Source organism: Bradysia coprophila, unplaced genomic scaffold, assembly GCF_014529535.1.
Source record: "Bradysia coprophila strain Holo2 unplaced genomic scaffold, BU_Bcop_v1 contig_232, whole genome shotgun sequence".
Classification (NCBI taxonomy): domain Eukaryota; kingdom Metazoa; phylum Arthropoda; class Insecta; order Diptera; family Sciaridae; genus Bradysia; species Bradysia coprophila.
The window spans coordinates 8,797,784-8,820,889 of record NW_023503493.1 but is presented as its reverse complement, the minus strand read 5'-3'; the positions used below and the strand labels follow the sequence as shown (position 1 = coordinate 8,820,889).

The following is a 23,106-nucleotide window of genomic DNA, read 5'->3' as shown; positions in this document are numbered from 1 at the left end:
TTTGAAGTAGTGCATAACCGAGTAATAAACGGTTCAATCGCAATCCATCGCTGGTTTTATTGATTGGATCTCAACCTCGTAACCGTCTGTCAAAATACAAATCCTATCTCCGATCCTCAACAGTTGTCTTATGCTGAAAACAAACGAGGCATTCAAAACATGTTTTGGTCCTTGTTTTCATGGCGAAATTGACGCAACTGTCAAATAAAGTTAGAAATTTCTCTATCGAAAATTACGATTGCTGCATTTGTCAATGAAAACTAGGACCAAAACACGTTTTCAATGTCTCGTTTGTTTTCAGCATTAACCTGTTCTTTCAGAACCTTGGAAATCGAAGCTATACATACTTATAAAATGAAACATCAGATGTCACTACAGCTACGGTGGGGCTGAACTACTTCTTTTTAAAATTTGTGAACTACTTGGCTTTTGGAAATCATAAAAGGGATACGCTGTCAATATAGTGAGGTAATGCCATATATAACCAAATCAGATGTGCGGTGGCACGAAAGTTCGATACAAACGCCATCTCATCCACCTTTTTGTATTTCACAAAAATATTTTCGCTATCTCACAACAGATGGCCCGACTTTCTATTCCATTTTTTGCTTTCAACGAAGGGATGAGTTGGCGTTTGTATCGAACTTTCGTGCCACCGCACATCTGATTCGGTTATATATGGCATTACCTCCTCACTATATTTACCTTGTACCTACAAATGCTCAGAATTTCGGTTGAGACTCAATATCGTTTTAGAAATTTTGTGAATTTTGGTAGAGATAGTTGATAATAGATGGCGTGACATCTCGCCGGGTAGCAACGCCATCTGTTATGATCTCTCTGTATCGCCTATATTTTACGGTTGTCAAACAATAATCAAAATTCCGAATTTCATTCCAATTTATTCAATCCACAACATAACCAACCTTACAAATTTAATCAACAATACAGACTATTTGCCTATCCCTTTCGACGCATTCCACTAATTCGTCATCGTATAAAGAACGTCCGTGCGTATCGTGTACTTTCTGCCACCCTTCACCAACGAACCTTCATGCAAAATGTTATGCTCGAACACCAATATCATTCCAGTTTTCGGCACAACCGGAACGGATTTGGTAGCGCGGTCACCACGACGCGGCAGAAACGTCGTTTCACCACCTTCGAAATTTTCATTCAAGTAAATTTGCAAAGTAATGAGCGTCCTGGCTGAATTGTCCGGACGACCATACGAAGCATCAGAGTGCGGCTGAAATTGATCGCCTTCATCATATCGTAAGAATCGCAATCGCTCATTGATTTCCAGCAAACTTTCGTCCGCAAATGTAGCAGGAAGATGAGACGAAATGCGTTGCAACAGACAGGCCACAAATTCAGTATCGTCTATCATAACTCGTGATCCGTCTCTGTAGCCTTTCATCAGGACCTGTCGACCACCACCGATATGAACCAATGCCTCTGAATAACCCGCTGCTTCGGATGTTTTGATCAAATTTTCACATTCTTCGGGTGTGAAGACGTTGTGCAATAGATAAGCCAATTTTCCCGGCTCCGAAATATGCGTAAGGTCGAGCTCTTCTTTGGTTATTTGCGACGAATCGAATGTTGGATTTAGTATTGATGTTAGCGAAACTGGTGGTACTATGGCGTTCATTTCTTTTAAATCACTTTTCGTGCAATTCCTTCCAAAGATTGACAAATCACTGTACACTTTCACGCTGTCTGTGCAGTCGATGATAAGCTGTATTGTAATGTGACGCAATTCTTTTTATACTCCAAGCACTCAGGCTAAATACAATGACTAATGCCGTAAACATTGTTTCAAGTTTTTTGTTTATAAACAACATCACATCAAACACGTCACTTGATAATGACATAAGAATTCTCCAAAACTTCGGCACCAGTGGCACACCAGTATATATCTGTCAACATCGTTCACTTTGCTTCTCGATGCGATTCATGCGATTTGAATCATTTTATCTGAAAAAATTTTACAACACCTTACAAAACCGTCAAAACCGTCTTTCAGAACACTAACGGACCCTTCAGAAAAAATCTCCAACATCCGTAGTTGCTCGGAATAGAATGTCTTATCACGTTTTTCCTCCATACTGGATTGTTCGAGATGAACGCCACTTCAAAATACTACGAGGACTACGAGTCACTACGGTCACTACCCAAGTTTAGCGTTGGTAACATTGGTAACGTTGCATTGTGGCGGTACACAGACTTTGATGTGTTCAAGGCAAGGCTGTATACTTTGGGGAGGTCACGCACAAGGCTGTATACTTTGGGGAGGTCACGCAGACCGCCAATTTATTAGATACGCGGGAACACACCACTTCTGATGATTTTACATGTAAAAAATTTCACCCCCAAAGTATACAGCCTTGGTCACGCAGACCGCCATTTTATTACATACGCGGGAACACACCACTTCTGATGACTTTACATATACAAAAAATTCACCACATCATCAAGACGACGAGAATCATCAGAGTAGGTGAATTTTTGTATGAAATCGGCCATTTTATCATCAACTGTGGTGTGTAACCCGCGTATCTGTATCTGCGTCACCTTCCCAAAGTATACAGCCTTGGATGTGTTAAGATTCAGGGCGAGTCTTTCAAATAGAATCAATTCTACAATATAATACAACTTTTATCCATACTGTTCAGAAAAGAGATCTTTACAGACGTATTGAGCCAGAATTCTGAAGACATTTCAAAAAAGTAACTGGCCAGTGCAGTGATAGCGTATTATGGCGTATATTTTTGTTATTTTTTAGTAGGGAGCTTCAGGAATGGACCATGAAAACACCCCTTAGATCATTATTTTAATATTTTCGTAATTTATGATAATTCCTTCAACTTGAAGTGGACTGTAGAATCTCCAGTGAACTTCAAGTTGAAAGAGTAGATCATTGTCAAATAGCGGTTTTTTCACAGACACTTGTAAAAGTTTGTGTAAAATAAACGTCATTTCATCCAGCTAACCTAAAAAAATTAAAAATTTCATATGAATTTTTCAAACTTTGATGAAATTTGACATCTCAAATGACATTGACAAATGATCTATTGTGATAAATTACGAAAATAAAGTGTTATGATGAAAGAGAAGAAGATATTTTGACAAGTACCCCAAGGCAAGTTATAATAACTAGTTTTCGGTTTTCTCGCTCTGATCATAACACTCTATACAGAGAAATGTTAAGTTGGTACACATGCGGCGAGATAGAAGGAACATGTGAATGTCATCTGGTACCTATAGGAGAGAATGTGTGGGAATAGATGAAATAGATTGGTAAATTGTTATCGTCCTTACCGCAAAAATCAGCGATGGCACTGCCTTCGAGTCGGTCTTTTGAGATACGAAATTCAAAAATCAAAATCATTTGTTAGCAAATTAAATTTTCGATCACATTGTCCATGAAAATGTTGTTCGATGAAGTGATAGAAGTGACCGACTTGCTGACTACGTCAATCATTGGTAGTCCTGTGAAATAGTGCTCAAATCCACAATCTATTTCATACGGATTATCTACCATTTTCTCCCAGGTACCAGGTGTCATTCACGTGTTCCTTCTATCTCGCCGCATGAATACCAACTTAACATTTCTCTGCGAAAATATTAAAGGAATTGTCGAAAATTTGGTAGAAGGATGTCTATGGAAGTACCAACCGACAAAATGCAGTACGAAAACATGCAAATAAACACATTTTATTTTTCTTATAATTCGCTAATACGTCATGTGAATTTTGTAATTATGATTTTCGTTAGAAGCAAAACCTCCTTAGAATTTTCGGCTAATTCACGCCGTAAGTGCGGTACAAATTCAAAATGGAAAGTGCGGAGGTCTTTCTAACGTAGCGTTATTTTCATACAAGGAAGCGTTGAAATGTATTTTTCGGTTCACTTTTTCATCGAATCGTTCAATTAAAATTCATATTTAAGGCACCCTTACGGCGTGAATACGTTTATATAGAGACAAATATTTTCTGCACACTATAAACAAGTTGCGTCGTATAAATTGGTTCTGTTTTATTCACAAACGGCATCAACGCGGAAGAGGAATCACCGATATAATTAAATTTCTTCTTTTTTTCATGCATCAGAGCCTAATAATTGGGAATAAATTCCCAAAAAATCGAAATTTTCTTTTCTTAGCAATTTATAATTAAATGCTCGTAAAACATCAAGAAACGATCAAAAACGTTTAAAGACTATGAATAGAATAATCTTTTTAGACCCGTACGAAGTACTGTGGTCTTATAGGTTTACGCATACGTTTGTAACACGTCGAATTGGACTCCCTGAGTAAGGGGAAACCTATTGTGGTTGTCTAGAGATGCCAAATCCGCGAAAAAAACATAGCTAACGCCGACCCGTACGAAACACCTATTCGTATCAAAAGCCTTTAATGTGAAACTCTTCATTTCTCTTACTTCATTTTCTTCTCTGCTGAAAAACTGTTCTTCCTTTTAAATCACTTACATTATCCACTCTTTGCATTGTTATCATATACAATTAAATAGCCGGAGGCAATATAGACAGCCCCGTACGAAGTCAAATTTCATAAATTCCTATTTAAACAGCTATATACCGCTATATTTACCTATATTTCACTGTAAATAAACATTTCGCAGAGGAATATGCTATTATATAGCTCTATATGCCTGTATATAGCTCAATATAGCTGTATATAGGTATATATAGATGTCCATATTTGGAATCCCTGAAACCCCTCACACTTAACACATTATTTCCATGTTAACAGAAACTCTCTAAGCATCATTTTTCGCACTTTATATCGTTTTACTAAAATCCAATATGGCCGCCGGCAGCCATTTTGTTAGGAGACCGGAAATAGTACCGACGCTTTACATTCGTTAATACCTTTCAAACAAAAAAAAATTCATGAAATTCGGTCAAAATTTATTCGAGATATTGTCAAAATACACCACGTTCACTGTACTTCCGAGTAGCCAGATAAGAGCTCACTCCAAGAGACCTAGCTCACGCTCCGGAGAACATAATTTCATAAAAATTTTTAGTCTGTCTGTCCGTCTGTCTGTCTGCACGATAACTTGAGTAAAACGCATCCGATTTTGAAAGTTCTTTTTTTTCCCGTTTGGTAATGTCAAAAGACAGGCTAAGTTCGAAGATGAGTGATTTTGGATCGACCCCTCCCAGCTGTGGCCCAATAAGTGCTTTACGGTTTTTCGAAGATATCTCCGGACATTTAAACGTTAAACTTGTAAGTGATACGTCAAACTAGGTCCCACCTTTTTGGGCGGGTCGGGTCCCTTGACTGATAATTTTCCCAAAATAATGTTGTCTTTTGCTGGTTGGTAATGTTGGTAAACTTCATAGTCAATCAGATTAGACTTTTATAGATATCTTAATTTATTTTCATTGATTTTTTCATCTGGTTAAGAATGGACAATTTCTGTAGTCCAAGCAAATGACAATATTTTGACCTTAAACAATTTGTTTGAAGTTTGAACCATCACATCATACTTAGGATCTAAAAAATCTCAAATTACTCATAAATTTATTTCTTTTGTAATAAGCAAAATATCACGACTCGCTGTCTAATTTTGCAATAAATAACCACAACTCGTGTGAATTACAACCCTCGCTTCGCTCGGGCTGCAAACTTCACACTCGTCTGAGTTGTCTAATGTTCGATTTGCTTTGGCCGCAAACTTGTCGCTCGTCCGAGCTGTCTAACAATACGATACCGCAACTAGTGTGAATTACGACCCTCTCTTCGCTCGGGCCGCTAACATCACACTCGTCAGAGTTGTCTAATATTACATTTGCTCTGATCGCAAACTTGCTCGTCCGAGCTGTCTAATGTGACAATAAGATACCGCGACTCGTGTGAATTACGACCCTCGCTTCGCTCGGGCCGCAAACATCACACTCGTCAGAGTTGTTTAATATTAGGTTTGTTCTGATCCCAAACTTGCTCGTCCGAGTTGTCTAATGTGACAATAAGATACCGCGACTCGTGTGAATTACGACCCTCGCTTCGATCGGGCCGCAAACATCACACTCGTCGGAGTTGTCTAATGTTAGATTTGCTTGACTTTTTTCATTTTTCATTTTGGGTGCCGCTTGTTAATTATCAAATATAAAATTTCAATTGTCAATTATCAAATACCAATTATCGAATATCATTTATAATGTTCATTTAATACATTGCATTTCTACTTTCTGGGACAACTTCCGAAGCGGTGATCCCATATATCTCATCGTCGAACTTTACCTTACAAATGTCAAATGTATAATTTTAAGAACCTAAATTGTTCACTATTTTCTGCCAGTCAAGGAAATAACACATTAGATTATCAATTATCAACAGTGAAGGGAATTATCAATTATATCAATTATCAGTGGTGTATTATCAATTATCAACAGAGTAAAATCCTGTTTTTCTGGAATAATTTCCAGGGCTTTATCCCGGCATGGCTCATCTTCGAACTTAACCTCAGGAATTTCATTCCTCGTCGATTAAAAAAAAAATCATCAAAATCGGTTATGAATTACTCAAGTTATCGTGATGACAAAGAAAAATAGGTTACAAACAATTACGTTTTTGATAACATTTCATACATTGTGTGGTAACAAACATTTTAGGGTATTTTCTGGCGTAAGACCCTTGACTTTCAGTCAAGGGAATAAAAGGTATTTACAATACCGATCGACAAAAAAAAGTTTATGGAAATCGGATGACCGACTCGTGAGTTAGACCCCTTGGTGTGGAACAGGCACAGGGCGGCAAGCAGTTTTTGCTTGTAGGTCGGCCACATTTGAACATATTTCGTCTGTTTTAGCTTTATTAGATAGGTATTGACCGTACCAATCAGGGAAAATTTTTTTTATGAAATTATGTTCTCCGGAGCGTGAACTAGGTCTCTTGGAGTGAGCTCTTATCTGGCTACTCGGAAGTACAATGAACGTGGTGTATTTTGACAATATCTCGAATAAATTTTGACCGAATTTCATGAATTTTTTTTTGTTTGAAAGGTATTAACGAATGTAAAGCGTCGGTACTATTTCCGGTCTCCTAACAAAATGGCTGCCGGCGGCCATATTGGATTTTAGTAAAACGATATAAAGTGCGAAAAATGATACTTAGAGAGTTTCTGTTAACATGGAAATAATGTGTTAAGTGTGAGGGGTTTCAGGGATTCCATATACGGACATCTATATATACCTATATACAGCTATATTGAGCTATATACAGACATATAGAGCTATATAATAGCATATATTTATCTGTGAAATGTTTATTTATAGTGAAATATAGTTAAATATAGCGGTATATAGCTGTTTAAATATAGCTGTTTAAATAGGAATTTATGAAATTTGTCTTCGTACGGGGCTGTCTATATTGCCTCCGGCAATTTAGTTGTATATGATAACAAGGCAAAGAGTGGATAATGTAAGTGATTTTAAAGGGAGAATAGTTTTTCAGCAGAGAAGAAAATGAAGTAAGAGAAATGAAGAGTTTCACATTAAAGGCTTTTGATACGAATAGGTGTTTCGTACGGATCGGCGTTAGCTATGTTTTTTAGGAATTTTTGGGCTAAACTAAAAAAGACCGTACTTGGTAACTGCCTAGATCTCAGCTTTCCAAGGAACTGTAGTTCGGTAAATTTTTTCATGTGAAACATTCAACACACAAAACTTCTTTTCAGGCCTTGATGAGAGATTTCTATTTTCACTTAAAATTATAATTATTACAAATCGACAAAAAACTAGGAAATTGAGTAATTTCTCCATACATAATGGGAATTCCACCACAAACTGCAAGTTTTACATCGACTTATGTATGAAAATCTCAAACTCCCTAATATATATTGCTCGCGCATACTCCTTAGATGTGTGTCACATCCTGAGTAGTGTAGCAAAACCAAATTTTACAACCATAAACAAAATAGTAAAATTTGTAAATAGCAAAACCACCGTGAAGATGTGTTACATTCTAACGAAAACACACCATTGAAAAAGGCTGATAAATATGACTGATGAAACAAAATCAAAAACCACGTCGTTGTAGTCATATTAACATATGAACATTAAATACAAATCACAGCTTGTAGTGCCAGTCTAGAAACGAATAACTATAATCAGGTAAATACATTTGATTTATACCGAAACATATGATTAACCCAAACCACCATCGTCCAAAGAAAGGGAAAATTGAAACTCCATTTCTATGGAAATCATTTTTAGAGTAAAACTCCATAAATGAGAAGATCGTTTTCTTCTGGAGGATTCGTTTTACTAAAACGACAGCAAATCTCAGTGGATATAATGAGTTTATCAACCTCGAAAAATCAATAACGATTTCTTGAACAGTTTGCAATATGCACGCACACAGTGTCTTCCTACTATGAGGTTTCCCTATGTTTTGTCTGATTTTTTTAAACTTAATCTGAAGAAGCAAACACGTTGTATGTAATATAGTATTAGACAGTATCACATGGCGTGTCTTTGTACTTCATAAGTACTAACTCTCAAGTATATTTGGGACATACTGAAGCTGCTGAAGAAAATTTCGAGCACAAACCTAACTCGCAGCAAGTATAGGGCCACATTATCTTAAATGCTTCTGAAATTATATGGTCAATTTCATGACCTCAGTCATGGACCTGTTCTGTGATGAGCGAAATTTTGTTTTGAAATAGCTCCGAATGTTGGACTCCTCTTAGAGCAACCTTCATGGAACTTTATCTCATCTACTATAGTGAACCGAATTAAAAAAAAATCGAAATTTTTGTGTTGCAGGATGCCTGTGCTTGGATATAGGAGATATAGTGGTGGCGTGGCACTAATTGGTGCTACTCCCAATCTATCACAGTTAACGGCTGAAATTAGTGCAAAATTAGTAAAAGTCCAAATATCGTCATCGTACGATAGTATCTTTGGACGGCTTTGTCTAAGTTCATACCGAAACAGTTATGATGGCATTAAGATCTGTTTGCAATTACAATTAAAACTAACGAAAGAAGGAAAGAATGAGCGCAACGAAATCGACATGTTTGAGCATTTTCCCATCGAGACAATGTTAACGTCCTGTAAGTTCAGTTTGTCCTAATGCACACACATTTTATTAATCGTCAATTTTACGAACCCTAAGCTGGTGAATTCAGAGGACATCAAAAACTAGATTTCATATTAAACTTTCCAAAAGACCGAATTTTTCCTCACCCATTTTACTGCTCATCTGGAAGTCTTTCGTACAAACTGGTTGCACTAATGTCACAAGATGATAAGATCACCTGGGAAACAATTGCCAGTAAATTTTTGTTGGACTTCAAGGGACATTATAATTTAAGTAGCATGGAAGTACAACCGTCGGTTGATTGTAAAGAATTTCTGGATGGAAAAATTACGTCGATCTTTACGCTTAGTAAGCCCGTTTTGCTTGTTGGACGTGATACGGTATTAAATGCTACGTTGCAACTCGAAGGATTATTTGAATACCAAGTGGATGTAACCGTAACATTACTACGAAAGAAACAAATCGGCGAGATTGTCGATACTGAGATCATTTCACAGCAAAGACAACAGACCACGGTCCATGAACATAGTGTCGTCTTGGAGTGGAAGTTGGATGTTCCACTTACTGCAACAGTTACTTATGCGAATGAACTTAGTCCCATGTATTCGGTGAGATATTTTTTGAAGGTTAGTGGACAGGAACGTTTGCAACAAAGTAGCACGTTGACTTATCCTTTACATTTCTAATCTTCCAGTACAAAGCTTCATTTAAACAACTGACTGGCTGTCATGGAAGCACATTTGGTGATGGTGATAGTATTGTGGAAGTGAAAGTAGCAACCGCATTCGATAACAGTTCTGATCCAAGTAAAATTAGCGAACACCTCAAACGATTAACACTGGAGAGTAGATGCTCGTCTGCAACATCGATACTTACTTTACCACCGGCATACTCAGATCTTTCATCGAGTACGTCTGCAGCGTCGATACCTACTTTACCTCCGGCATACTCTGACCTTTCGTCTTGTATGGGATCGATATTGTCTTTGGAAACCCGTAAGTTACGCCGTTTTGATTCAATTTGATCAATATTGCTGATGAAAAATGTAACTAATTAGAGCCTCCCGACTATGATGAACTGGACGAAGCCGAGACACCGGTTTAGGAGTAATAAGCGTAAATAGAATGAACCTTATCAGCGACCATTTAACGATACCTGTGTCATTTTAATGCACTAAAAATTCTTCATAAATCAAACCAAAAATCAGAAATACGTGTTCAACACCACAACAAGGACCAAGCGATGGCTGGCTTTGCTGTGATGCCTTATTACGAAACATTTTACAAATATCTTTGTACTTATCTTCTTGCGAATAAATGTTTTTTCTATGATAAAATAATAACCATCGACATTACGCGTGGACATTACCTTGGAGTGTTTTTTTTTTTAACGAGTTAAGTATAGTTTCCACTTAAAAAGAGCACTCCGTTTAGCCTCCGTCTACATGACAGTTGTAAAATAGAACAAAGGAACTGTCACGTAAACGGAGTAAAAAATTGAAATAAATTCAATTTCCACTCCGTTTGCGTGACAGTTCTTTTGTTCTATTTTACAACTGTCATGTAGACGGAGGCTAAACGGAGTGCTCTTTTTAAGTGGAAACTATACTTTATACTCGACACTCGAGAGTTGGCAAGATGGCATTTTGACGTTTTATCATCTACCCTTGTGGCCTGTACACGGCAAAACCTATTCGTGCAATATTTAGTAATCCTGACTCGTATGTCAAACTGTTACTTCATTGGTTTTTTTATAAGAGCGAGTAATCTATCCCGCAGCAGAAGCAGAAACTGATGAAATTCAATAGATCGTTGTCGTGTGCATTTGTGTCGACTGGGAAGTGCATTCGATTTGTTAAATGTCAATATTTCATCCAGCTAACCTAAAAAAATATAAAAATTTCCAGATAGATGACGATTGTGACATACAAGGGATATGTCGAAAGACAGCTGGTTTTTTGATAGAGAATTCAATACAATTTCTCTCGACAAAAAAAATCGACATATTCCTTCTATCCGTCGAAACGACCCAGTCGTCATATTAGCAACTCTCTGCATGTTGTAGAAAGACTAGGCTAAAAGAATTGTGTTGGTTATTCAGTGTTACCAACACAGGATCTCTTGCCCCACGAATATTCAACTTTTTCGCATATATCACTTCTTCATTTCATATATGACTTTTTTGAAATTTAATAACATTACAGTATTATCGGAAATATTACAATAAGGATACGATAAAACTGTAATATTATTCAAAATTAATTGTTTCAAGACAAGTTTTGTGTACAGTTCACGTTTTCAATTTAGGTTATGACAAAAATTTTCAAATGTCAATAATGACAACGTCAAAAATGTCAATGTCAAAACTGTCACTTCACGACAAAAAGTTTCGATGTGGTTTGACTCTTGTGCTTAGTTTCCTCTTACCAAAAAAGTACTCCGTGTGAGAGACAAAATTTTTTTTTTTCAATTTTTCCTTTGTTTATTTGACAGCTCGCTCTCTTACGGCTCTCTCACGGAGTACTTTTTGTTGAGTGGAGTGGACACTTTAGTAGAGAGAAAATGTATTGAATTCTCTCCCAAAAAAACCACCTCCTTCCATCCGTCGAAAAGACGTCACAGTCGTCATATTAGTATCCTTTCGCATTACAATTTCGACATGCAACTAACTCAAAATCAGTGTTCAACACAGATTCTGTTGTGAGCACAGAACCGATTAAAGTTACGTTGACTCGAACATGATGTAAATTAATGAATTAATGAAAGTCAATTTGGTTCTATTCAAATCAACTCCGACGCAAATTTTTGTGCTCTGTCTTTGTTTCTCAACCAGTTCAAAAATACAAACGATATATAATATAAAAGACATAGAAATGATAACAGGTGGCACTGCGCTGATCCCACGGGTTGAATGACATTATTAATGTTCATGCATCCAATACGTCCAATGGTGTAATAATTTCACGTAGTATTTCGACATATTCACTTGGCTGTTGTCTTTCAAAAAATTCAAAACCAAATGAAAAAAGTACAGTCCTGTATATGGATATATGTCAGCACTGAACTTTTAAGTGAACGCAACAACTGTCATAAATTATGTCTACAAAAAAAGTGAACAGAACCGCATGTTCGGAGAGAGAGGCCGGAGAGAACCGAGAGGACACCATTTTACATTTCTGGGATAAAATTGGAAAATCCAGATCATACGGACTGTTCTGTTCGTATCAACGATTTTTTTAAAAATAAAATCAGATTTTACTAAATTTAATTGGAGAACTAGATGCGTTTAACGAACGAGTATTATCCCAAATGGGTTGGTAATTTACGTGGTTACAGCCAATGTCTACACTGAAATTCAACTTGACCAAATAAAAAATCAAAATATGCGTACCACTGCCAGTTCTGCAGCAACGTACCCTGAAAATTGTTAATAATTAGGATAATTAGTCGTCAATGGGATAGAATATACACTATTGGTCGCTTTGTGATTCAGTGTTAATTGTGATCTCGTGAGTTTATCGAAATAGAGTTTTGTTATCGGAATCCTCTAATAAATTTGCTAATTGTTTTTTTTTTTAATTGTACGTTTGTTTTGAAGTGCGGAAACATCGGTTTTCCTTTTTTCGAAATTAAATTTTGTTTTCTTTTTAATCGAAAAATTTGAAAAAGTGCAACGAAAATGTCCGATTACAACGCGTACACACAGCAAATACTGAAGGTGACCGTGGCCCAATTATGCCAAACAATTGGCTGGAATTCGATTTCCAATACGCCCTTGGAGCTAATGAGCGACATATTGAATAAATACATCAAAGAGATAGCCACCCAGACGCATCGTTACTCGGAGTTGTGTAAGAATATTTGCTTAGAATGTAAACCTAACCCATTGTAGCACTCGATTCAAAACAAAAATAAATTATTTCAGATGGACGAACCGAACCCAATCTGGACGATGTTGCGCTGGCCTTCAAGGACATGAACGTCAACATTGCCGATTTGGAAGAGTATGTCAACAACGTGGATCCAGTACCGTGTGCCATTGATGTACCGAAATATCCGGCACAGAAAGAGAACCATTTGAATTTTCTCAAACCGGGCAGTAAAGAGGTGGTCACTCGACCTGTTCATATCCATGAGTATTTGCCGCCGATGCATGCCGAACGAGAAGGTTGTACATTTTTGTCGCCATTCTAGTTCTCTGTGTAACATTCGTCTTTTCCAATTCATTTTAAGATGAGGAAAAGCCGCCCGAAGTATTGGACACAAGCGCCGAACAAACCGTTGAGGTCGTTTCCATGCCGGGTGATGACAATGAATTCTCGCGAAAAAACGATTCGTTCGATCAGAAACCAATCAGGTAAGTCACTTGCATACATTGAATGTTTTACTGGACCTTATTACAATTCAATTTCACTTAGCAGACCAACGGAAGCGGAGACCCGTTACACCAGAGAAATAACGAGCGTTATGATGACTACATCTGGATTCATATCAGAGGCTCGGATGGGAAAGCTTCCAGATGCCAAGGCACCGATAATACATGTAGCAGATGTGGAAAAACCTCCAGCGAAAGAACCACCGTCGGCAGCTGTCGGCTCTTTGTTGTCGAATTCAGTGAACGGTGTTAAGGCCGAAAAGGTGAAGGGCGAAAAAATCAAATCGGAAAAGATAAAGAAGAAGAAGACATTGCCAGCGGCCGTACTGCAGGAGAAGAAACGCAAAAAGGAAAAATCGTTGAAAGACGGACTGCATGGACATCAATTGTCACCGATGGGTCCACCGCCAGCAAAGCAAATGCCTGCAAACGTCGCCCCAATTTACCTGCCAAATGATACGCCAATGTCCGTAGTGGCCGAACAGCAGAAAATCGGTAAGAAAGCGTTTCTGCCGAAGATACCGAGAAAGCACAAGGTCAAAGATCCGAACAAACCAGCCAAATCCGTTCTTGATGGAAAAGTGAAAAAGCCCAAAAAGCCACCAAAGAACAAGCACTTGGTCCACGCTTTAGACGAACTGTTCAAAGTGAATCAGCCAACGTTTCTGTCAGCTATACATCCCACTCTACCAATGGATACAAAACACGAACGAACTGATGCATCCATCGATCTCATCGACCAATCAAACGTACTACCAAATCCAGCATCAATGCAGCCAATGCCGGATCAATTACCACCATTCCATCCAAATGCGGCCCAGCCATCGTCGAACTTTATGTTCGAAGGAAAATTGTCCACCGAACCGGACAAACGTAAGCTGAACATTATCAAGCGAATCTCGTCCAAAAACAAAGAGGATGCAGTCAAGCAAGGCCTACCACTACCACCACACATAAATCTGCCGGAAACATCAATATTTCCCGTGGATGATACCGGCATGATGGCGTCACCAACATCATCAATGCATTCACCGACATTGCCCGGTCACCTGCAAGTGCCCGCAAAGAAAACACCGAAGAAATCGCCAACCATGTCCGCAAAAAAACTGATGAAACAGTTTGGTCATGACATGCCATTGAACATGACACTGCCAAAACCCGGCGAAAATATGGATTTCCCGATGGGACTGACACCGAAACAGCTAAAGGCAGCTGCCAAGAAGCAAATGAAAGCACTGAAAGAACCGAAGGAGAAAAAAGTTCGTGTGAAAAAGGAGAAGCTGAAGGCAAAGGACAAGAAATTAAAAGACCAATCATGGCCAATGGCTGCCACCGACTTATCAATGAGTGGACCGTCGCCGATCATTCCACCACCACAGGCAATGCCGCCACGGAAAACCGATCCCATACCGCCAATACTACAAAACTTATACGACCAACACATTACGCAACAGTTTGCCAATCACTTGCGTGGCAATTTGGGTAACATGGCCAATCTGCGTGGAGCAGAGTTTATGCAAAACTTTCCCATGTATCCGTGGTCGGGACCTGGTCTCATTCCTGGCAATCCATTGTTCCCGAATTTTCCATTGCAACCGCGACAACGATTACCATTTCCGTTGCCCAATTTTGAGATGTTCGGCTCGTTTCCTCGCTTAAAACGACCGCACATTGAAAAAGCCGAGCCCGAACCGATGGCCATGCCAATCAACTACGAAATGGCGCAATGCAATGTGGCTCCATTAGTGCCTGCCTCATTGAAATTGGAAGATCTTTCATCGCCTCCGCAAGCAGCGACAAATAGTTATTTGCCATCGTCCAAGTCGTCTCTCCCCTCGTCAACATCCATTTCACTTGTGCCAAGCAGCCACACCAAATCGAAACCGCTAACACCAGAACCGAAGATTGATAATCAAACCATCGATTTAACGGACGATCCATACGATGACCAGGCATCGCCAATTCCGAAACGCATGGAATCACCACTGAGAATAGCATCACCACACACAGACCATCAAATGGGCTACATTCCGCCGCACAAACAACGACGGTTATCTTCATCGCCACGGCATCCGTCTAGCTCATTGAACATGGACGATACACAGTCGATGACCGATAGCAATGTTGAAGATGCAGATAATGGGAACAGTTCTGCTCGAGAAAAATCATCGAAAGGCGAGAAGCGAAAGGACAAAGAGCACAAAAAGGATAAGAAGGACAAAGAAGGCAAAATCAAGAAGAAGAAAGACAAAAAGGACAAAACGAAGAGCAAAGAGAAAAGTGAAAAACGAAAAGACAAGGAGGACAAGCACAAGGACAAGGAATTGAAATTGAAGACGAAAAAGGATAAGAAGGAGAAGCGAAAGGAAAAGGAACTGGCTCGTGTTCTTTGTGGCATGGCAAACACACCACCAATGCACGATCTGGGTGTATCGTCGCCCGGATCGGGTAGAGATTCAGATAGTTCGATTGTGCCGAAACTTACACTAAAACTGGGAACATCACCGAGACCTGACACACCCGATTCGCATCGAAAAATGTAAGTTATCAATCTCATAGAAATGACCACACGTTTAACTCACACAAAAAAAAATGTTTCCTTTTGCAGCACAATCAAACCGATTCGTCGGGAGCATACATCGGAAATGGACATAGATGACAATTCATCGGTGCAACAGGACTCGGATCGAAGTCGTGAAGCATCACCGGAATTGGCACGGTTCAGCGCTCTAGTCACACGTCCACCGAAGCAAAAAACGCCCGTTCAGAGTAAGTAGAATTGTTTGACTTTTGAAATCATTCGGAACACCTCCGTCGCATTTCAAAAGGGAAAAAGTTTTTTTTTTCGTTTTGGTTGAAACATGAAAAATATATCGCCTTGTTCGATCAGATGACTCACGTCCCTATACCCCAACATATCCACGTACTAAGCGTGATAGTTTCGCTTACGAATCCGACGAGGAGTCAGCCATTATTCTCAAGGAAGATCTTAGCGTAATGCCATCACAGCATCTTCCTTCGCCGGTGTACTTGTCACGACCGAAAACACCACAGTTACAACAATCACCTGTACCTATGCCACCGCATACGTTCGTAACGGTTGTTGCTCCGACTGTCCAATTTCCAACTGATACAGTCGTGACACCATCGACCACTCAAACACAAAATCGTCAATCGTCGTACATTGTGAGTACATGCTAAGAAAATCAAAATCAAAACTTAACAATCGGAGAAGCGCATTTGTTCATTCGAAATTAATTCCTGAGACGTCACCAAGAAAAGTAAAACATTTTTTGTGGCCATGTTTATGTTCCATTAACAAGTCAAGTCTTGCTTGTGGTGTTAGAGTATCCTCTCCAATATTGATCATCCACCCAATATCACATCGTTGCCAATGGATAGCCATTCAATCATCTAATACCTTTTCGTTCACAAAATACATTTATCTGTGTCCCGACTAATCACAACCAGCAAAAAATATTTATTCATTATGCATCATACCCTCGTATATTACGATAAACTCTGCTGTAATTGTTGTCAGGGGAGGGGAACAGTTTTCCGTTAGATTTTGATCGAAACATGTCCGAAAAAGAGTTCGAATCGTTGAATGTGTACGTCATCTGATTAGAGTGAAGCGGTCAAATCTCTCTAGCCCTCCTTCTAAAACAGACAAAAAACCAATTTTTTAGAAAAAAAAGATGAAGAAAAGTCAGACCTACATACTGCTGATCATCACACTGAATCGCCTGGAACATTACCCACGGATCCAGTCAAACAACCAATCACCACACCACAGCCAGCACCGACTCGTGGACGACCCAAAGGCAGTACAAATGCGGCAATTGCAGCAGCAGCTGCAGCTGCAGCAGCAGCAGCCATAGCTGCAGCCGGATCCAATGCTCAGATACAGCCGACAAATGCAACACCATTGGAAGCAGCCTGTTCATCGTTGAAACATCAACGTAAAATGAATCCACCGAAAATGAAAGACGAGAAATCGTCATCGAAAAGCTGTTCATCAAAGAGTTCTAAATCGCCAAACGACAAAATTGGCCCAGCGTTGAACGTTCGGGTAAGGAGAGAGAGTTGACTTTAGAGAAAAGAAAAGAAAAAGAAAACGCTGCCGGAGGAAATTATTCTTTTTACTGGTTTTCCTTTTCATATTTTAGTTCTGAGTGTTATTCATACGTAGTTTGCTCGTCTACTTCTTCATTTCAGTTAATTCCAAGGACATTTGACTTTAGTTTCTTTAGTTCATTCATGACTTCCATCAGACTATCGATTTAGCTTGTAATTCATTTCCTGTAGCAGTAGTTTGCATGCTTTTATTGTCGTAATTCGCTTACAACACCTAACCGCTTACATTTACAGTATCTCCTTCGAAACTGGTTTAGGATTGAGTTATTTCTTAGAAAATTGATTCCGTAGATCCAATGTCATTTAAGTAAAGGTTACACCTTAATGCTTTTACTTTAGCTGGTTGTTTTGATGGGTTCATTATATCTCTATGTGTAAACGAACATAGATGATGACACCAGAGCAAACGACAACCTGGAATCGTAACTCATTAGTGTAGCCTTCATGTTGATTCCATTTGTATTACTAAGTACCAACTGTAGTTAACGGTGATGGACATTTTGTACGCCAGAGTTGAAAATACCAGAAATAAGAAGTGTTGTATGTTTCTCAAAAATTCCTTTCACACGCTGATGTTGTTACTATCAACCCTTTCAACACATAACAAAAAATTCTTTCAATTTAACTCCCATCCATGCTGAGAATTCTAATCAGTGTTTCTACCTTCCCTTCCAAATGAACTAAATTTTTGGATCTTACTCATTTTTGACTACATGGATGGATGGATGGAGTGAGATTTATTTCACTTATCGGAACTATTTTTGGCCAAGACATTCTTCATATCGACTTTTCAGCGTGAAGCCATGATGTAAAATGTGGGAGGCGAAAAGAAGGATGTGGCCAAACATAAGTCGCTGGGTCTTACGATTCTTTGATGAGAATATTTTTTAGAAAGTTCCCTGCTACAATCCAATAAAAGTTTACACGACGAGAGATAAAAAGTTTGAAAAATTCGCTTCCATGGCGAAGGCCGACTGCAATAAACGTGACTCGGAAAAATGTAAATAATCGCCATCACTCCATTTTATTTACATTCAATCCCATCCTTATCACACTGTAGTAAAGCTTAAATTAACATTAATCTCCGTCTCCGCGGCGTCAAACCAATCTAACGCAAACATTTTAACAATTTTTTTGAATTTCACAGGACTCCGACGGAAACCAGGTGTGGATATGTCCTGCCTGTGGCCGCGTAGATGATGGAACACCAATGATCGGCTGCGATGGGTGTGATGCGTGGTACCATTGGTAAGTAGAGATAGAGCTATACGAAATAATCAGTCAATGAAAATGCACTCAGCAAACGCTACGTCGAACAGTGATCGAGTCAATTTTTCCGATATCAAATAATATTGCCACAAGAATTGGCTAGCGCATCATTCGCAACGATTCACTGTTCCGTGTAACATTTGGTGTGAGGCTGCTAATAATTTCAAAAACAAAATTCCCAAGTGACAAAACTGACAATCATTTTATCGCATGTAGGGTTTGCGTCGGTATTCAAGTTCCTCCAGATGCAAATGAAGATTGGTACTGTCGCGTGTGCATCGCAAAGAAACAGGAGTGGCAAGGCGGTGATAAGAAGAAGAAGCGCAAGAAGAAGGACAAAAAGGACCATTAACATTGGCTTAAAGGCCAACACCATCAGTTGGCCAATGTGATAGGGAAGAACCCCACTGATAGAACCGCCGTCGCATTGGCGTCGAGTGAGTCTACAGTGAAAAGTGAATTATCGAAAAGTGAAATAGGGCAAACAGATCGAGACCGCTCGGTACATGGAAAAGAGATCGTTGTGAGAAAACGTGGACGACCACGTAAAATACCTGCATAGAAACATTGTAAATAATCGAATGTGTACATAGAATCAATTCCATCAAATGTGTATATAATCAACAGATCAATTAACATTTTTGTACATTCAATATAAATGAAGTGAATTCATACGAATAAACTACGCAATACAATTTTGATTTTCATTGGCTTACGCTGACATTCGTCTCACTGAACAAAATCTGGAGGACCCCCTCTGAAGCCGCCATTTTGTGATGAACGTCAGTTTTCATCAGGCAAATCACACAGCTTTTGAAACCACTTAATTCATCATTCGCTACGGAAGACAGTAAGTTGGGCTGACCCTGGACTGATAAAATAAGCAGATTGTTTTCCTAAGTTCTAGTTGTTGAAGAGATCAAACGAATCGGTTTTTCATGAATTTAAGTGGAAAAAGTGTTTCAGTTCTTTGGAGCTATCTCACTGCAAGATGTTCAAGAATTCCACCAATTTATGGAGATTTCGAGAGTTTATTCAAAGTTCCAGCTGCAGAGCTCTGAGATTCAGAAGTATTAGACCAGGAACTGATAAAATAAGCAGATTTTTTTCCTAAGTTCTAGTTGTTTCTGATCTCTTCAAACGAATCGGTTTTTCATGAATTTAAGTGGAAAAAGTGTTTCAGTTCTTTGGAGCTATCTCCCTGCAAGATGTTCAAGAATTCCACCAATTTATGGAGATTTCGAGAGTTTATTCAAAGTTCCAGCTGCAGAGCTCTGAGATTCAGAAGTATTAGTAACAGGCCATTCGAAATTTTCTTGTTAGATACAATAGACACTTTGTCACACCTTCATACAAGAAGTTCTGGAAGGTAGATCATAATTTCCAACTTATCATTTATACGTCATTTGCGCAAATCTAAATATATCTGTGAGCCTTATGTACTTCAAGCATAAGTGGTACGCATAATAGAGTTCTGAAACTGGACAGTGTATCAAACAACTTTTGGTACAGTCAACGTATTGTCTAGCACCGAAGCTGACTTTGACGTCACTCAAATAGAGGACTGAACCGATCAAAGCTGGCCATTCTTTTTCATACAATGGCTATCAAAAATTTTTAAAAAAATTGTCAACAGGTGTGTTTTTGGCCTTCTAATTGAGTGATGTCAAAGTCAGCTTCGGTGCTTGACAGTGCTTTGGTACAGTAAAAAAAATGGAAAATTTTTTCATTCAAAACGTACTCTTTGGCTGTTATTTTGTCCATTTTGTCACTCCACTCAATAAAAAGTACTCCGTGAGAGAGCCGTGAGAGAGTAAGCTGTCAAATAAACAAGGAAAAAATTGAAAAAAATTCAATTTTGTCTCTCACACGGAGTACTTTTTTGGTAAGAGGAAACTAAGCATTACAGTAGGATATTCATTCAAGAGAACAAGAAATATTATTACTTTCTTCGGTATAAAGTCAAGTATAGGTTTCTTCCATCGTACGGTAAAAACGAATTTTGACAGGCCGAAAACAACCGACCGTCATCCACAGAAGCAAACATAACCGCAACTTAAACAAATTTGTTCGTTAAAACTTCAAAGTGGGGTTGTGTTGGCTTCTCTGTGGATGACGATTGACATTTTGAACGGCCTTGGAAGAGACCTATGCAACCAGCCGCTAGTCAATGAAATAAACTTCGAATACATTTATCCACACGTACTGAAATTTTTGGCACATGGCCCAAACATTTTGTTTCAAAATTTCATTTTACCGGCTCGCTGTATGTATGTATAATGTATACCCGCCTTAACTCGGCAGCGTGCGTGTGTATTTGTCAGAATCGAGATAATACTATTGCTCAAATTTGTCTGGATTCCTTCAGAATCGGAATTTGTAGAAATTATAGAAATTTATAGAAATATTGCTTGAGAATTCTAATTTTTTTAAGAATAACTAAAAAAAACCTAAAAATATGATCAGGGCCTCAATTCTGACCAAAGTATATAAACAATGAAGGTAATGCAAATCCGCAGTTACACAAGGATCCAAACTTTCAGGTGAATTTTAGCTCCGTCATGTTACACACGTATTGAATTCGTTTGCGTCAAGTTGCATCTAGTGGTGAATCTGGAACGATTTAGCGGCGTTATGTTGCACACATATAAAATTCGTTTGCGTCAAGTTGTATTTAGTGGTGAATTGGAAGTATTTAGGGTCGTCATGTTGCACAAGTCTAAGTTAGACAGGTTAGACAACATACGAAAATGAATTCACGTGAAAGTTTGGATGGTTTGGATCCATAATTTCTCTGATCCGTTGAGTGTCTGCATTACCTTCAGTGTTTATATACTTTGATTCTGATCTGATCTGAAATCTGAAAATTGCGAATCTGAACTTTTCAGATCAGATCAAGCTTGAATGTAATCTGATCTGATCTAAAAAATTCAGATTGGCATTTTCAGATTTCAGATCAGATCAGAAGACCTGACATGTTTAACGAAATGTGAAAGAGGTAGGCCTATACCAAAAAAAGCCGACTCGCACGCTTTTCTTTTTCACAACCGTTTCAATTATTTGTTGATTTCACAATAGGACATGTTTTGTTGCAAGGCTGTATACTTTGGGGAGGTCACGCAGATACGCGGGTTACACACCACGTTTCATACGAAAAATTCACCACGCCATACAAATTTAATTTTGGTGAATTTGTTTGTATGGAAAAGTTGTGTTCCCGCGCAGCTAATAAAATGGCGATCTGTGTTACCTCCCCTAAGTATACAGCCTTGGTTTTTTGTTGACAGTTTCTTCACTTGTCAGCAATTTTCCTTAACTGAATATAGCGCTTTGATAGATTTCAGTATAAAACTTCAAGAAACGACCGTGTTAAGCTATGAAAATAAAGATGTCACTTTTGTAGTTTTCAGTATAAACTAGTACTGCGTGCCCTGCTATTGTAATAATTGCAAATCGTAGTTCACTTTATGTTTTATTGATTCGTAGACAAGACATTAAATTCGTTTTATGCAATTCAGTGATGAAGCTGTGTGCTTTGTTATATGAACGTAATTTATCACACTAGTGCGATAATGGATTTGCAAGGGACTTTATCACACTAGTGCATTAAAAGCAACGTGTTTCTGCCGTCGACTTTAAGAATTAGTACGCTGACAGTTCTTATACACTCAGGTGTCAAGTTACGAATATTTGAAGTTACGAGCGCATGATAATCAAGGCCCAGGCACCGATTCTCGTAAATTTAAGAATTTGTAAGTTGACAGTTGTCACCATAAAGCTAAGCTAGAGTAGTCCATACGATTCGTAACTTTTAAGGTGAAAACTGTCATTTTACGAATTCTTGAATTCTCGAGAATCGCCGCCCAGATAAGTTGTAGTAGATTGACTTCAGGATGACGGTCGAAGGTTGTTGATGTACGTTTCCTACTTTATCTGCTAACTGAAAACTAGTGGTCTGAATCATTATAAGAGTTAAGAGCAGAATTAATCTCGTCAAAAATGAATGGAAAACGCGAGTTTTTTTATATTTTGTTTGGACCCAAGTCTCTGCAGAGTACGCGTATTTCGTCGTGCCCGGAGATTACGATAAGATACTTAGGTAATTTATTTGAATTTAGGGATTTCTCACAATAATTTTTTCTTAGACTAACAGGTGTCTATAAGTGTCATCAAATGTTATTTGTTTTAGACTAAACAAAGTAATAAGAACTTGTTATTATACGATCCGAGTGAATTCCGCAGAAAAA

General features: G+C 38.5%; 3 protein-coding genes across 6 annotated transcripts; 2 read left to right on the top strand and 1 right to left on the bottom strand.

Moving 5' to 3' along the window:
* Nucleotides 1-982: 982 nt before the first annotated feature.
* On the bottom strand, nt 983-1,654 carry LOC119077202 (probable prolyl 4-hydroxylase 8). The gene has a single exon (XM_037184384.1). The coding sequence runs from the start codon at nt 1,652-1,654 to the stop codon at nt 983-985; it is 672 nt and encodes a 223-aa protein (XP_037040279.1).
* Nucleotides 1,655-7,912: 6,258 nt separating this feature from the next.
* LOC119076430 lies at nt 7,913-10,418 on the top strand. The gene is made up of 5 exons (XM_037183177.1): nt 7,913-8,145; nt 8,803-9,092; nt 9,155-9,705; nt 9,774-10,074; nt 10,137-10,418. The coding sequence occupies exons 2-5, from the start codon at nt 8,804-8,806 to the stop codon at nt 10,181-10,183; spliced, it is 1,188 nt and encodes a 395-aa protein (XP_037039072.1). The 5' UTR covers nt 7,913-8,145; nt 8,803; the 3' UTR covers nt 10,184-10,418.
* Nucleotides 10,419-12,236: 1,818 nt separating this feature from the next.
* LOC119076428 (transcription initiation factor TFIID subunit 3-like) lies at nt 12,237-19,547 on the top strand. Of its 4 annotated transcripts, none has more exons than XM_037183175.1 (8): nt 12,238-12,929; nt 13,004-13,246; nt 13,312-13,435; nt 13,497-15,992; nt 16,062-16,222; nt 16,344-16,639; nt 18,738-18,838; nt 19,076-19,547. In XM_037183175.1, exons 1-8 carry the CDS (start codon nt 12,758-12,760, stop codon nt 19,209-19,211), a joined length of 3,729 nt encoding a protein of 1,242 aa, XP_037039070.1. In that variant the 5' UTR covers nt 12,238-12,757; the 3' UTR covers nt 19,212-19,547. The 4 variants fall into 4 exon arrangements, with proteins under 4 accessions (XP_037039071.1, XP_037039070.1, XP_037039069.1 ...); XM_037183174.1 differs by lacking the exon at nt 16,344-16,639 and adding an exon at nt 17,143-17,525 and having other exon boundaries at nt 12,239-12,929; nt 13,500-15,992; XM_037183173.1 differs by lacking the exon at nt 16,344-16,639 and adding an exon at nt 17,143-17,525 and having other exon boundaries at nt 12,239-12,929.
* Nucleotides 19,548-23,106: the final 3,559 nt, after the last annotated feature.